Source organism: Sycon ciliatum, chromosome 5 (genome assembly GCF_964019385.1).
Source record: "Sycon ciliatum chromosome 5, ocSycCili1.1, whole genome shotgun sequence".
NCBI classification, from domain to species: domain Eukaryota; kingdom Metazoa; phylum Porifera; class Calcarea; order Leucosolenida; family Sycettidae; genus Sycon; species Sycon ciliatum.
In genome coordinates this window covers 9,838,308-9,854,882 of record NC_088647.1, presented here as the reverse complement: position 1 = coordinate 9,854,882, position 16,575 = coordinate 9,838,308, and the positions used below count along the sequence as shown (strand labels likewise).

Below are 16,575 nucleotides of genomic sequence, written 5' to 3'. Positions count from 1 at the left end.
AATTTGACCTTCAGTAAAAAGTGAATTCTATTACGTACTACACGTAACTGCTATTGAGAGAAGCGTGACTGCATACTGGTACCTTGTTTGCCACAGTGCAGTGTAGTCTTTGGCTCCTTTAGGACCTCAGTTCTGGGTGCGCACTTTACATTGACGTACGGTTTTGTGCTGGTCTGTGTGTGTGTGTGTGTGTGTGTGTGTGTGTGTGTGTGTGTGTGTGTGTGTGTGTGTGTGTGTGTGTGTGTGCGTGGGTGTACATGTATGTGTGTATGTGTGTGTGTTGTGTGTGTACACCAATGTACTCTTCGTCTGCCGTCCGCACACCTACAGCAACTGAGTATCAACGCCATTCCACTGAGTATTGATGTGCGTCAAGGAGCCCAGCGTGCAGTACCCGTGTCGGCTATCAGTGGCAATCCGGCCGGGACCGGAACACTGCAAACACAGCATCTACCGGTGTTCACGTCTAACCCTGAGCAGGATGTTCACCTTACGTTTGCCATCTCCAAGCCACCCCGCCATGGTACTGTAGAGTGTATTGTGCAGGACAGTGGAGACTATACCGCGGTCGATCGCCTGACCTGGTCCGACTTACAGTCTGAGCAATGTCGATACCGGCTGTCAAACCTGACAATGCGCAAGAAGGTCGATGCTATCCGTGTGACGGCGACCATTGGCAAGACCAGTCGACAACATCTGCGCGTCAACGTCACCATCGAACCCATGCCCGACATTTCCGTGCGGGTGTCACCTACCGGCCTGTACATTGTCCAAGGTTCTAGCGCTGTGCTTAGTGCGAACGAGATTGCAATTGTATCCCAAGACGTTCCACTTTCACAAATCTTCATCACTGCCGAGTACGTCTCGCCGTTCACCAAGCTACAACTGACCTCCAGTGGTATTCCTGTGAGTCGCTTTTCTGCTCGGGAGCTCAACGCTGGCAGCATATCCTATGCTTTGGAGATGACAGCACCATTAGACCAGGTGTTACACTTCAAGTTCTTTGTGACGAACGGCTATCGCAATACTAGCTCAACTCAACTAGCAGTCACTCCCTACGTGGACCACATCCAGTTGGACAGTGGCGTCCTGGTCGCAGGAGAAGGGAAAACCACTGACCTAACTGTTGATTCGCTCACTGCTCGCGGTCCTCCGGAGCACAGCATTCTGCTTGTGATCACAACACCACCACAGCATGGTCAGTTGCTATCACCTACTAGTACTACTGGTGCCACTGCACTCACTGAAATACCCCTGGAATGGTTATCCAACGGCAGGGTCCAGTATGTCCACGATGGCTCCGAGTCTCCGAGTGACCACTTCAACTTCACTGCAATGCTCCGGCCTATAGATAGCCGAAGCCTGGTGCCTGCGTATACACAAGACATAGCTGGATCATTGAACATAGCCATTACGCCCATCAATGACAATCCACCGCACGCTGTGACGACGCAAGGACAGCTCGTCAAGGTGAACGTCGTTCAGTACGGGCAGGCGATCTTGACCAGCCTGTACCTGCAGTATACGGACGCCGACTGGGACTACGACAGTGACAACTTGGTCTATACCGTGCAGCTGGGGCCTTTCCATGGCACCATAGCTCACAGCAGCAGCAACAACACTGCATCGGTACCAACAACCTTGACATCCTTCACTCAGCGTGATGTCAACACTAACCAGGTTGTATATCAACACAATGGAGATAGCGATACAACTGATCTGCTCTCTTTCAAGGTTACAGACGGCAAGAATGAAGTCCGAGGAGCGTTGACCTTCCAAATCACACCCCTACGACTGGACTTCCAACTCGCAACGCTGGAGATGGTTGAAGGGGGAGCACACCTGTTGCATGCCGCTTTCGGAGAGGCAAGAGTGCCTGGCTCGTTCATGCAGGTGACGAGCAATCTTGAACGACTGAACATGGACCTGCTGGAGTTCAATGTAACTGAGAACGTGAAACACGGCATGCTGCTGAACGGGGGCAAGCAGGTGACTGGCGGCAGCAGCATTGTCCTGAAAGACCTGCTGCAGGACAACATGGTAGTGTACCAGCATGATGACAGTGATACATCAGAGGATGAATTTGTTCTTCTACCCGTGTACTCCAGAACAGCGTATCCGCCACTGCGTGTCGATATACACATTAGACAGGTGGACGACACACCGCCTGTGCTTGTGAACAATGAACATATCATTGTAGAAGATGGCGGCGAGACTACTCTAGGCAAGGACATGCTCCGAGCAGTCGACACGGAAGTACCGGCAGATGAACTAGTGTACAGTGTGGCGCTCGCGCCAAGCCATGGAGTTCTGCTCGTCGGCAACACCACGGCTCAGCGCTTCTCTCAGCGCGACGTGGACCGCAGCCTGGTAATGTACGAGCACCGTGAAGGCGAGCGCCTTCACGACCACTTCCTGTTGAACCTCACCGACGGACACAACGCGCCAATAGTGGTGTGTGTTGGCGTTGTGGCCCTTCCTGCACGCATTCCACTGCTTGTGAATGACATGGTTGTGCAAGAAGGTGGCCAGATTAGGCTAGACAAATCAACTATCATTGTTGATCATGCCTATCTTGCACATCAAGCAGTGAGTGTGCAGTTCCTCAAGCTGCCAGTACATGGTAAGCTGTATGTGACCAATGGTGAAGACATGAGCAACGATGCAGAAGTACAGGAAATGCACTCTGTGAGCTTAGCGACTATCCACCATGGTCAACTCGTCTACAAGCACGGCCATTCCGACAACAACTCGGATATGTTCCAAATCCAGTGTTCACTTGGACAGAGGCGCAGCTACAATGTGACAGTGCACATCACGGTCACGCCAGTCAACGACCAGAGGCCTGCACAGCAGTCGTCCGAGAAGCCCAAGTTGAACGTCTGGTACAATGTACCGGCAACCATCACGTCGACTGTGCTGAAGTTTGTTGATGCGGATACTTTACCATCGCAGTTGATATACACTGCGTCTAACCTGAACAATAGGCAGCTGGTCATCTCTGGAAACACAACCGACTTGACGACATTCAGTCAAGAGCAGGTAGACAATGGTGATGTTGCTGTTCTAGTTCCTGCACCGATTGCTGGCCATGATGATGATGAGGACGCCAGCAATAGCCAGTATCTAGTGTTCAGTATGACGGATGGCGTGCACAAAGATGTCGCCGTGTTAAATCTCTATGCCAGAGCACTCGTGCTGAACGTGAAGGCTGCAACGGGGTTCACCGTGCAGGCAGGCCAGTCTGTTGTCTTCATTGCACAAAACCTCAGCGTTGCGTCGAATGACCCGACAACACCATACACGTATAGCTTCAGCCTGTCATCATCACCTGATCGTGCACCCAGGCATGGCTACGTAGCGGTGAATTCCAGCCAAGCCACTTCATTCAGCAGCACCGACTTGAACGACGGCCTGGTCGAGTATCGACACACCGACACAGAGTCGTGGGCACCTCGCGATCGCATCGAGTTACTGGTACACGGTATGGACACGCCAGTCTCACTGAGCACCCGTGTAGTGCTACATATAACAATCGTACATCCGACCGCAGAGAACAGCAACCTGGCCGTCAACACACCGCTGACAGTAGTGGAAAATCATGCCTCGGTGCTCAGCTCTAGCAATCTCCGCTCTGGCAATCTGCGCGCCAAGATGGCAAATGAACACCGCCTGCGTGTGCGCAACGTGGCAGTTCTCTTCAGCGTTGTTCCGGGGACCCCAGCACACGGAGCACTGCGTTCAGGCGCTACTGTGAATGAGTCGGTGGCCGTGCAGGAGTTCACGCAAGACGATGTCAATGACCAGGAGCTCTGGTACGTTCATGACGGCTCTGAATCATTACGTGATCAGCTTGGCTTGCTAGTACAGGTTAGAAGTTTGCTGGACAACGCCGTGCTGGGTTCTTTCAACGAGACACTGGGTGTGATTATCACGCCGATCAATGACAATCCAGTGAACCTATCCCTGTTTGACGACTATCTCGCTGTGACGCAGGCCATGATGACCCAGCTCACCGCGGATGACTTACACCTGTATGATGTAGACAGTTCACAGGAGACGATTCATATTTCCGTTGTCCTGGATGCAGGCAGCCCTAGTCCATTCTATGTTGGATCGGATCCGACTGCAGAGTTCACGAAGACCGATGTGGACAGCGGTGAAGTGCACTTCAAGGCCGGTGACGCACTGGGAAACTACACGTACGATTTGAACGTATCGGACGGCGTGCACACCGGGCAAGTCACGCTGCTTGTTGAAGTGATCGCGCAGACCCTGGAGATCACACCGGCAGTAGAACCGGTGTACATCGTACAGGGTAGCAAGCAGACGACGGTCACTGACGTTAGCCTGCCCGTGACGACCGATAGTCCCGACGATGAAGTACTGTTCAACGTGACCGTACCACCCAAGTACGGCACACTCTTGATCTCTGGTGGTGATGACCCAGTGGAGTTATTCTCCTTGGAAGAGCTCAAGTCAGGGAGTGTTCAGTATCACCAAAGTGACATGAGCCAAGCCAGTGACGAGTTCGTTGTCGTTGCCATGAACCGCTTCACGCAAACCGACCCCGCCGTGACGTTCATCCAGGTGTCTGCTCTAGTGAAGACCTCCGCCGAGCCAGAAGCCTTCAGCTTTGAGGACGAGAGCATACCCGTTCAGCAGATCCTGGATGTGAGTGAGTTGGTGGACAAGACGAGTGGTCCGGTCTACATCAGCATTCAGCAAGCACCCGTATATGGCGCTGTGGTGTGGAGAGATGATAACAAGCAGAGACGGCGTCGGGCTACACAGCAACAGACGATTGAGTCGTTCAATAGCGACGATCTGGCCAATGACAGAGTCGTGTACGTGAAGAACGAGCAAGTGCCTGATGGCAACTACCAAGACGGCTTCACTGCAAAGCTGACCGCAGCCGGAGTGCAACCGGCCGTGGCGCGGGTAGACTTCACGCTTGATCGCGACAAAGCGCCATCTAACGGAGTTGAAGAGCCAGTAAGAACGGCTGCACCGCCATCAGCACGTACAACGGCGGTTGAAGAGGAGGCAGCATCAGGCAATGACGATCTACTCAGCCAGGTGATCATCCCAGCTACGGTTGGTGGATTCCTGCTGCTCCTGATCATCCTGGTGTTCATCGTGCTGGCCATGCGCGGACAGCGGCGACGGCGCATGAAAGTGAGCAACCGTCCACGCAAGAACACAACCAGTGATATCCCGCGCACCAACAGCAGCCCAGTTCTGACCAGCCACAGTCACGGCAGTATGGGGGCAATGCGCACACACAGCCGAGTGGCAATATCAGAAGTTTCCACTCCCACGCCGCCACCGCCACCTCTTGACGAAGAGGAGTATCGCATGACGCCGTCAATACTCGAGCCGGCTGTAAACCCACCACCACCACCCCCCGCGGAAGCCATGGGTGCTCCTCAGACAACCATCACGGACGGTGACTACATGCAGATCTCGGCAACGAGCACGTTTGCACCACGTAGGACGCCCCCGCCCACTAGCAGTCGAGACAGGAGCTTCACACTGCCTAGGAACTTCAACGGGTCGCTACAGCACCAGCAGCCGCACTCGTATCTAGTGCCACCGCGTGTCAGCCAGCGGTCATGCTCTGACAAGGTATGCTGTGTGCATTCCATGTGTAATGGGGTATGCTGTGTGCATTCCATGTGTAATGTGTATGGCCTATGGGCAGGCTTTCTTTCTATTGTGTAGAGGTCCTGCTGTCCCGTGTCTACTTTCTACATGGGCACTATGTACACTAGTAGTGTGTTCATTCTACCATAGTCTGTCCCTCCAGGAAATCGCGATTCCACGGATGCAACAAATTTCGCGATTTTGGCCCAAACCCGCGATTATCAGCAAAATCCGCGATTTCCCGCGTTTTTTGTTGTTTTCTGCACTATATCTCACATTTTTATGCACTTTTCACGCAGTTCTTTCCATGATCCTGTAGGTTAATTGCACAGTACGACTCCCGAGTAGATATACATGTACAATGCAACAAATTTCGTGATTTGGCCCAAATCCGCAACTTTCTGCAAATAATTCCGCGAATTCCTGGCAAGCTCTGCATCATTCCGCACTTTTCGTCGCATTTTTTGTTACTTTCTGCCGCAATTTCTTGCGCAAGTTTTCAAGAGTTTTTCCCGCAAATTCCCGCAGGGACAGCATAGTACAGTGAAACATCACTATATAATATACCTCCCAGGGCCGTCGCAATCTGTGTTCTTTAGCCAAGGCACTGCATATCCGAGCTTGACTAACTGGTATAGTATAAGCTGCACTGAAGTTTCACTGTTACTGTCTGTATCTGTGTCTAGGTAGGAGTGTTCTCAGACCTGAACAACTCCTGTTTTAGAAGGGGTAACTGTTTGGATGCATGTGGTCAAGACACAATGACAGTGTATGCTGCATGGTGTCTCGCGTGCACTCCGTTGTCTCTACTCCGTTGTCTCTACTCCGTTGTCTCTACTCCGTTGTCTCTACTCCGTTGTCTCTACTCCGTTGTCTCTACTCCATTGTCTCTACTCCGTTGTCTCTACTCCGTTGTCTCTACTCCGTTGTCTCTACTCCGTTGTCTCTACTCCGTTGTCTCTACTCCGTTGTCTCTACTCCGTTGTCTCTACTCCGTTGTCTCTACTCCGTTGTCTCTGTTAAAGTTACACTCATATGCAAAGAAGATGTACCCCCACCTTCCATACCGTTTACACTTGTATGGCTTGATTGCATGCTTAGATGTACAAACCTGATCTACTTTGAAGTAGTTAGAGTATGAACACGCATCTCAAGTAGTACTGAAGTAGTTACTACAGATGCTCCAATGCGTGTGTAACTGTCATTCGCAGCAGTGAGCGACCAGACTTTGGCTTAACCTTCGTTTTGTTTGCATCTGCCATGATATATTTGCAGAACCTGGCGAATGATGGTGGACTCCTTGCTCAGTCGAACCACCCGATCATGTCTCACCGCGAGTCTGCCTACGCCGCCTCCGCAACGCTGCCACGAGTGGCTGCCTCTCCGCCGGTGTCCGGCAGCCAGCTGCACGACCGACATGGCGGCGGTGGTGGTGCAAAGCTGAACGGCAACACTGGCTCTGCAGGCACGCTCAACAGCCAGGAGAGCCTGGGCAGCGCGAGCATGGCCGAGTACGATCGCATCTACGACAAGGTGTTCGATAAGAGCAGCATCCACTCTAGTGTGTCGGCAGTCAACAAGTCGGGCGCCACAGCACTGCGAAAGCCAGAGTTCTGGGTGTGATACGTGTAAACGCCTGTGCACCGGTCACCTGAAAGTTGAAAAGAGTATTCATATCATGTCTATAGGATAACAGCCGTATCCCGGGGTCTCATCCAGACTGCATCCAGTCTGCAGTAATGGCTGCAGTAATGGCTGCAGCAATGGCTGCAGTAATGGCTGCAGCAATGGCTGCAGTAATGGCTGCAGTAATGGCTGCAGCAATGGCTGCAGTAATGGCTGCAGCAATGGCTGCAGTAATGGCTGCAGCAATGACTGCAGTAATATGACCGCACCATGGAGTATTTTCAACATGCACCGTTGAGCAAAATTTTATGCAGACTTCTAGGAGTTTTACTCATATTTCTCTTGATCAGGCATGTACAATTTGATTTGTTTATGAACTGCATAGTCGGTTACCTATTCACTCGATCACCAGAAAACCAGCGGAGAAGTACATACAATGTAGACGGTTGTCTACTTGTGATAAAAACGTGTAGCATGTAGCTCTTCTCCATAGCCACCTCACTCTTCATGCGCTGCTCACTGGAGACACATGATCCCCCCGACACCATCATGAACCATAGCAACTGCTTTTAAAAACAATCAGCTTTTTGCTTTTCGTACGTACGTAATTATTACGTAGAACGAAGCCTCCCTATTGTTAGTATTATTATGATGCCTAATTTTGAATTCCTGACATTGATATTGTTCATATTTAAAAACTTCTGTGCTATTTTGAATCATGCAGAATCTGGAAAAACCGGATAGTACTGGTCAAAGTATAAAGGGGCGGTGGAGAAGAACAGCTGAACAGCAAAGAAGCAGAGCAAGCACATAAAACACACAAAGCAGGGAAGATAAAAAATCGGATGTTTCGAAGCCAATAGGGACTTGAAATAGCACACACTGGCACTGCAATGTGCGTTTGAAGTGCTGGGACAATGTGTTCAGTTGGAGCACCGTTGCAACAGTAAGACAACTACACAGATACCATATTTCTCGTAAACTATCCCCTAGAAACACAACCAGCAACTAAAAAAGCAGCTACTACTGCTGCTACTACTGTGAGTCTGTGCATCGGGACTGGCTAGGCAACCAATACAAATACAAATGGGGCCTGTCGAGGCAACTCGAAACGAGGGCTCAATGCACAAATGTGCAGAGAGCAGTATACACAAACACTGGGGGCAAAGGGCTGTGAAGTTGCACAGCTCCACAGCCCTTCGCCCCAGTGTTTGTATAATAAATTACTAAAAGTTTAACAAATTACACTACTACAATCAATCACAGCTCCCAATCGTCATCCTCACCATCAGCCAGGACAGTGAACAAAGACTTGCCTTTGTCTGTTGCACTGGTGCCACTGGCACTGCAGGCTTTAGTAGTGCATGCTGATGTTGTTGTCGTTGCTCTGTTGCTGAACACTGGTGATGATATACAGCTCTTCAGCAGCACATTAGTAGAATGAGTACCAGCTGGGCAGAGAGAGGAAGTTTGACGGGTACCTTTCCCCACATTGCTACCTGCCATTACATCATCCACTGGTGTTGCAGAAGAAGACACTGCTACTGTCGTTTCTCTTGCCACGTGGACAGCCACTGGAGTCGAGACTGTCCTTGCGCCCGATGACGTGGTTGGTGACAAAGAGGATGTCGTGACATGAGGCTGGTGATGTCGCTCCCGTGCAGCATGCAGTGCGGTCTGTACGTTTGTCAGGCCGACCCGTCTATCATGACCCTTGTCAACACTGCACACAGAGTTTCCAGTGCTGGACTTGGTAGTACGGGATGCACAGACCTGAGGTGTATCAAGTTCAGCAAATTCATCCTGCGATCGTTCACGCCACTCACCCGCTTCACATTGACCAGCGACATCACTGGAAGGAGAGAATGCTGCATATCTACTTGCATTGCCCGTGGATTGAAAAGGAGCTGATGACAAGCGATGCTCACCCTTTAGATTCTCACTGGAGAGTGTCCGGTATGGCTTGGTAGAACGATGTGCAGCCAACCCAGTCTTCATACTAAGTACATGCTCATCAGAACGACAATCACCATTTGCCCCTCGGGCAGTATCATCAATGTTAGCAGGACCACCCGTGCGCTGTGTCACATCAACATCGCTCAACGTATCGTCGCGCTGTCCTATTTCTGTGCGTTGGTGTGGGTCATGAGCAGAGTGTCTAACCCCAGCGCGCACACTCAAGCTTGCAGCACAATGGCGTTTCGCGGGTGGCGTGTCCTGCCAGGATCGGCGTGGCGAACATGACGCAGCTAAGTTACTGACGTCACCGCAGTGCATCGACGGTGCAGTGGTCTGCCTCGGAGGCAGCGCTTCACCTTGCCGCCGAGTGTCAGACTTGCCATGATTGGCTACGGTGGACGTCGACTGTCGACTGCTCGGTGGGTTTACAGTGCTAGCTGCTACACAGTGCCTTGTACTGACTGTACTGCGGCCAGCATGACCTGTACTGCTTGTACTGGTAGCCGAGTAAGCAGTGGTTGCAGCTGCCATGTTAGTACGTGTAAAACAACACCAACAGAACAACACTTCTAGCAAGGTAGGAGACTTGACGGGAGTTGGGATTTCATAACAAAACTGCAACAATAGAACGTCAGCTGCACGCATTCGGGGGAAATACGGTACAAGTCCTGGCCAGTGCGCGCAATCGGTTTTAGAGCGGAAACGGCTGTTAACTGATGTGACTGACTTGCATGCAGAACAGTAACTAATTTACACTTACCCTCCACATTAGACAAGTGAGGATTTCCTGTTTGGCTGAGGCATAGTTCACCAGTCGAAGTGTTGCCAACAGCTATACTAGAACGTGAACTGCTCATACCACCAGGTATACCGGCGTACAAACTGTCCTGGAGAGGACCAGATACGCGCACACCGGACAGCACGTTGACATGCAAGCACCCATCCAGACAGACAAACACACAAATACACACACGAACACACACACACATACACACACACACACACGAGAAGAAAATGACAACAGGTCATAACGTGTGTGCCATTGGTAAGCCCCTCACAGCAGGTTTCATGACCATGAGGACTGCTGATGGGTTCCCATGCATTGAAGTCGTAGATACCCACACATGCGTGTACACACACACATACATGACTCACCAATCGTTTGGCACTATCCCGCACACCAGGACCAGTATGTGAACGTGCAGATGTAGGAATGTCAGCACGTGAATGGCTAGAGCTGGCTGTGTCACTTGCCTCAGCACCATCATCCAGATAGAACTGCCATTTTGACTGAAAACAAACACATCGCATATGCAACACATGCGCAAGTTGAGACAGAAATTTATTATAACAAGAGACAATTATACACTTCACTGCAACCGCTCTCTCAGCTAAGGAGATCGACCACCAAAGACATTTCGCACCTACATAGATCACCCTCCTGCTTTGATCTTTTCAGCACAGGAGTGAGCAGTGTTTCGCTCGACATAATTATACATGATTGTACTAGTCACAATTGTTCACAACGAGAGAGCTTGGAAGCTCAGGGCCCTACGCTATGCTTTTTTTGCCTTGATGACCTAGAGAAAAAAAAGCATAGGGATGTTATAAATTCTTTAAAAAATTCCTTTTTTTTAAGACATAACCTGGGATTCGAACCCGCACTATCGCGCGCCCTGCATGCATCCCCCGATACACTTCGCATACATAAAATTCTTCCAAGTTGTTTCACATTGTGATCTTGCATTTGAAAGCCCTATTTGAATATGTATTGTGGCCAGCCGTCTTTGATGGCACGGTACGGTAGGGGATAGGGACCGGACAGGTACGATCGAGGGTAATACGACACCGTCTCCCGTACCGTACCGTACCATCAAACACAGCTGGCCACATACAGCTGCCCGCAATATTCAAATAGGGCTTTCAAACGCAAGATAATAACGTAAAGCAACTTGGAAGAATGGGTATGAATGCGAAGTGTATGGGGGAATGCATGTAGGGCGATAGTGCGGGTTCGAATCCCAGGATATGGCTGAAAAAAGGAGAATTGAAAAATTTATAACATCCTATGCTTTTTTGCCGTCAGATACGGATAGCGCCAGGCGTGACACAAACAAACAAACACACAAACAAACACCAAATTAAAGCTGTGTGGACCCTGGCTAGCGCCAGACGTTACTGAAGTAACGTCTTCTGCATAGCTACGGGAATAATTATGTCTGTTTGCCGGATTCTAACTCGCCAAAGTACCGGCAACATTGAACAGCAATATTGAGGCTGGGTGGTCAAGATCGGTGCTGGGTGGTCAAGATAGGTGCTTGGGAATTTTATGGTTGCAGTTTCGATTCCTGCTGAAACTTCTTTCTTCTCTTCTATTTTTTTCTTTTTCAATTGGAGAGAAAAATTCGAAGTCCCTTTAAAGTTGAAAAGTTACAACCTCTAAGTGGGTACTATAGCATATTCAGGTCCCTTACACAGCTTCTAGAAGTCCTATTCAAGACCACAGAAATACACTCGATTTGCGGCTCTACTTACTGTGGCCGGACGTGGAAGCAATGTGCTGGCTGAACTCTGAGCTGCCTGGCGAGGTCTCTGTATCGGCATTTCATCTGGGACATCGTTGTGGAAGGTGGTGATGTCCGAGTAACCGTACTCATCTGTAGCTCCGCAATGCTCATAGTCAAGACTGGCATCTGCTGTCTCTGCTGAGATCATGCTGCATGTTGATGTGTCACACAAACATCCACACACCCACGCACGCACACACCCACGCACGCACGCATACACGTGCACATACATGTGCACATACACGTGCACTTATGTGCATGTGTACAATCACACCAACAGCACAGCACAGCACCGCACATATACACATAGCATTAGAGGCAATCCCACTGATCAAAATACTGTACAGTAAAACCTGGCTTAAGTGACCACCCCATGGTGCTAGCAAAAGCGGTCGTTAAAGCCAGGCGGTCTTTAGAACCAGGTCCCACAGTGTCTGTGTAGAACTGTCCGTGCACGGAAAAACGTTATTTTGCTGTACCAGTAGTCTAAGAACCTCTCTTACCTGTGCCGAGCGATGTCTGATGAACCTGCTGACTTCATGTTCAGCTGCTGAACACAGCGCCTACACTCTGCACCGCTACCACGCAACAGTACCTGGCCAAGCGACACACACACACACACATACACACACACACACACACACAGAGTTAGACCAGGCATATTCCACTACTCACTGCTTTAGGTGCTCGACAGCTCATCACAGAAGCGACGGCGGGCAAAAAAACATGCATACTAGGCACAGTAGAGGTCATCCATAGCTCACAGTGTGCAAAATACCCGACTGGACAGAGCTTTCTAACACAAGAGAAGGCGGAACAGCACACCGGCTGCAACTCGGAGCACCACGCAAAGCGACCCTCAAGCAAAAGTAAATGCAATGATAGTGCTTGTAGAACAGAGAAAATCAGCTCCTATATGTGGCGAAGGGATGCTAGTGGCGTAGGCTACAACGCGTGACAGATAGCACATACCGTTACCTGACATGATCAGCCGCTAGCTGTCACTACTGGCATACCTAAGACAGCAGAGCTTAGCTTGACCGTGCAATGAGCAGGTGATAACCTAAGTAAGTAGTTACTTCACGCTATTGTACAGGTGAGCAGGTGATAACCTAGTTACTCCAACAGTCCAAGCTACTGTACATGTGAGCCTCATGCCCTGCCTCTCTGAACCATGCGATTGCCAATGGTGTGACAACTGATACCAACTGACTATGCCACGTACCAGAACGTGCCATCTAGCGCGCACTACAGTGTATGTCATGACTCATTAGCACTACATACACGGGCTGCTTTCACCATTGCCTGAGGATGGCTTTCGCGTGAAACTCAAAAGTTGCAGCCAAAAACCAATGTTCCACCCCCTCTTGTACATACCAGCCTACTAGGCATGAAAACTTCTTCTGGCATTCACTATTGAACAGACTCTGCAATGCTGTTTGTTCAGCTCTCCGGCAATACATTTCTCATATTGATTCGCAGCATGTGTTCTGGCATCTACTGTAGAACGGCTAATTTTAGGGTGCGTTCTTATATTCTCTAGCTTCTAGGAGAAGAAGAAAACAGAAATCGAAGAAACTGGGATTACTCAAGAACGGGTCAAGAAGATGCTCGGAGATATTTTGCACATGTCAAGCAAAATGAAGCGCCAAAGGGGCCGCGATCTTGAGTGATGAATGTAGTAATGCACATGTGCGTATGCGAAAAGGGAAATGCGTACACGCATCATAAACACGTGGCTTTCAGTCGTAGTTCGCATGCGCTGATCCCAAACCGCGGAAATCTCCAAGTTTCAACCACCTCTGAAGCTTGGAGAGCTTTGGAGAGCCTCCTAAAAGTCGGAGAGGATATAAGAACAGCTCTCGAACTTTTCAGAGAGTCTCCAACTTTTCCGAGAGGATTTAAGAACGCACCCTTAGCCGGCCATTTTTAAAGATTTTTTGTGATACTGGGCCAATGAAATATTTTAGCGATCCGAGTTTCAGAGCAAAAAAAAGACCAGATGATTAGTACTGTACTGCCCATGCAAAGTTTCGATTGGCACGGCAAAGCCTTTGCGAAAACACTCCTTTCGCTAAAATCGCCAAAATATTACCAGCGCTAAAATTAGCCATTTTTTACAGTATGCACAATTTGTAAAGCGGCCCTCGGGCTAACCTCTCGGGGCAATAATATACCACAAGGCCCTCGCAACCATGCGATAACACATACATATTCCAAGCATGTTTGTGCACAGTTTCCTCGGAGACAAAAATGCTATACTACTAAGAAGCCTTAAAAAGAAGGGCACACTTCGGGTTCTTGAACAATATCATGTTGAAAGTATACTACAGCAGTGAAACTTTCCACCGTGACTCTAATAAATGGCTTTGAATTTCATGAAATTTTCAAACGGCGAATCTGATCAATACCCCTGACACCCACCTTTTTCACTGACTGCTTCTCGTTGCACATCTTACAGGCAAACTTGTTCACTTTCTTTGCCTAAGCACAAGAAAGAAGAAGAAGAAAAAGAAGAGCTAGTTTTAGATTTGTGTGAGGATGCAATCTGATTAGAATGAGGCTACGAATGTACAGTGCTGCTCAATGAAATCCGATTGCGTGAATCAAGTTTGCACCTTGCATCAGTTCACATTCCAGTGTCCGCAGGTCTAGGACTGCACAGCACCCGGCGTGGCACTCACTCGCTTGTCGAATCTCATGGAGCAGCACTGGGCAATAGGGCTGGATTGAGAGTTGCACAGAGACACCTGTACCCAGCGCAAGTGTGCATGCTGATGCTACAGCGTAAGGCTATAGCCTGGCCTTGCACTGTGTGCTCTCTGCCTCCGCGAACCGGGTCCGCGGCAGAATAGCATCAGCAGGCATGAGCATTGGAGTGAGCATGTCAAGTAATCAATTATATAGATGACTTGTGGGTGAATCGCATGCAAATCACCTGTATTACAATAGAGACGAACTACCCAGCTTAGGACCAAAGGGTGCCCAGATCAGACTCCATAGCCCACCCAAACACGAACAGCTGGCTCGAGATGCACAAAACAAATCAGTTTCCCGTGCAGTACCGATCGCGTGAGCTGCTAAACCACTTCAACATGCCAGCACATTCCGGGGCATTGGTAAGAAATTCCAACGTCATTTTTATGAGCTTCACAATCTATAACCTTCGCATGCAAAGACGCAAAACCACACAATCGAGTAGACACATCCTTTTATCTATTAATTTTATGAGCCTTTTAATTTCACGCCAATATCAACCTTCCTTTGTTTGAGCGAACTGTTTCTTACTCCAAAGGTCCACATTGCTGAAGACTAGTGTAGGCGTCTTAACAACACTGTAATGTAGCTGCATGAAGGGACACCCTCAAAGCTCCGGGATTTCGATATATGAGGCAAACGGGGGTGCATCAAGTTGAAGCAAGTTGAAGTTAACACATCATGAATGAGTGGGGTACTTTGCAAGTTAGTTAGGACTGAGGGGATTTGGCGAGGGGTGAGTGGGGCCTTTGGTGAAACAAATTCTGTCCCCCGTGAATTCCGCGGCAGAATATCAGAAATTCCGTGCAGAATTCTGCGGCTAAAAACAGTAAATTCTGCGCTAATTCTGCAAATCCGTCTCTATTCTGCGGCAATTCTGCAAGGAAAATGAGCGTAAAAACAGGTCGAATTTCCGCAACCCCACCTAAGTTTGTTGTCCCTACAAATTCTGAACCAAAATTATGCGAAATCCTGGTCGAAAAAATTGAAAGCTCTAAAATATACTGCCAGTTGATTTTGAAAGTCACAAGCAGGTTGGTTTGGCTGTGAAAATACATTGAAAGTCTCCAGAAAAAGCAGTTTTTCTCTCTTTTCTGCAATATTCCGCGGGATTTTCTGAATTCTGCGGACACTACTGGATTCTGCGGAAATTCTGCAATCCGCGGAATCGCGGAATTCACGGGGGACAGCAAATTGTCCGCGTGTGTGTGTGTGCGCGCGCGCGCGCGCGTGCGTGTGTGCGCATGTGTGTGTGTGGTGTAGACCAGGCTGAATAGTGGCGGTCAATTCTTCAGCCTTGCAATCTGTTGAATGGTGCAATCCCAGCACAAGTTGCTATGGCTTCTGCCGTAGCATCGCATCCGGCGATGGGTGCAAATGGTGTGCGTGTGCGCGCACGTGTGTGTGGTGTACATTGCTCGTACATTCCGATAATGTCACACTTACTGGTTTATTGGGTTTAGTACAATCTGCATTAATTGTGTACATGATGTACTTATGATCTATAGCTATGACGGAATCGCTATTAATACTGATGACGTATTTAATTCACGAAGTACCCTACAGTGAGGCTACACTACACTAGTAGTACAAGTACTAGCTAGATAAATTGACAGCCATTGATGCACGATCATTCAACGCTTACCTGTTGCACCTGAAAGACGCAACACGAATAGCAGCGAACGACAATGAAGGACTGCATTACCTTCAAGTAATTAGTTCAAGTAGTAAGCGCATGGAAAGCTGAGCGATTCAACAGACAACACGTCCCCAAACACTATTACACGGTAAAGCAAAAAAAAACCTCACTTAAATCTTTTGTCTTCGGAAATTCACCAGGAGGGCGCCTGCAAGGTTTTCTTGTTTGGTAACTAAACTTTGAAAGTGCAGATGCACTGCTTCCCGTAGGACAGCTACGTGCTGTGCAGACACCATCTCTACAGTACGTGTTACACAGTGAACATATCGTGCACCCGTGGTGCAGGATGAAGAAGAAGAATGAGAAAGAAAAATGATTACC

General features: G+C 49.2%; 2 protein-coding genes across 2 annotated transcripts in view; one reads left to right on the top strand and one right to left on the bottom strand.

Moving 5' to 3' along the window:
- LOC135817531 (chondroitin sulfate proteoglycan 4-like) overlaps positions 1 to 8,013 on the top strand; it is a 24,694-nt gene extending 16,681 nt beyond the window's left edge. The window contains exons 11-12 of the mRNA XM_065330737.1: positions 331 to 5,628; positions 6,922 to 8,013. Coding sequence (XP_065186809.1) covers positions 331 to 5,628; positions 6,922 to 7,269 — 5,646 coding nt within the window. The 3' untranslated portion in view covers positions 7,270 to 8,013. The remainder of the gene's footprint in view (positions 1 to 330; positions 5,629 to 6,921) is intronic.
- On the bottom strand, positions 7,837 to 16,575 carry LOC135817532 (mucin-5AC-like). Its single transcript, XM_065330739.1, has 7 exons — positions 16,201 to 16,575; positions 14,223 to 14,282; positions 12,302 to 12,393; positions 11,767 to 11,947; positions 10,387 to 10,521; positions 9,992 to 10,118; positions 7,837 to 9,755 (listed from the first exon to the last, which is right to left on the bottom strand). The coding sequence occupies exons 1-7, from the start codon at positions 16,255 to 16,257 to the stop codon at positions 8,533 to 8,535; spliced, it is 1,875 nt and encodes a 624-aa protein (XP_065186811.1). The 5' UTR covers positions 16,258 to 16,575; the 3' UTR covers positions 7,837 to 8,532.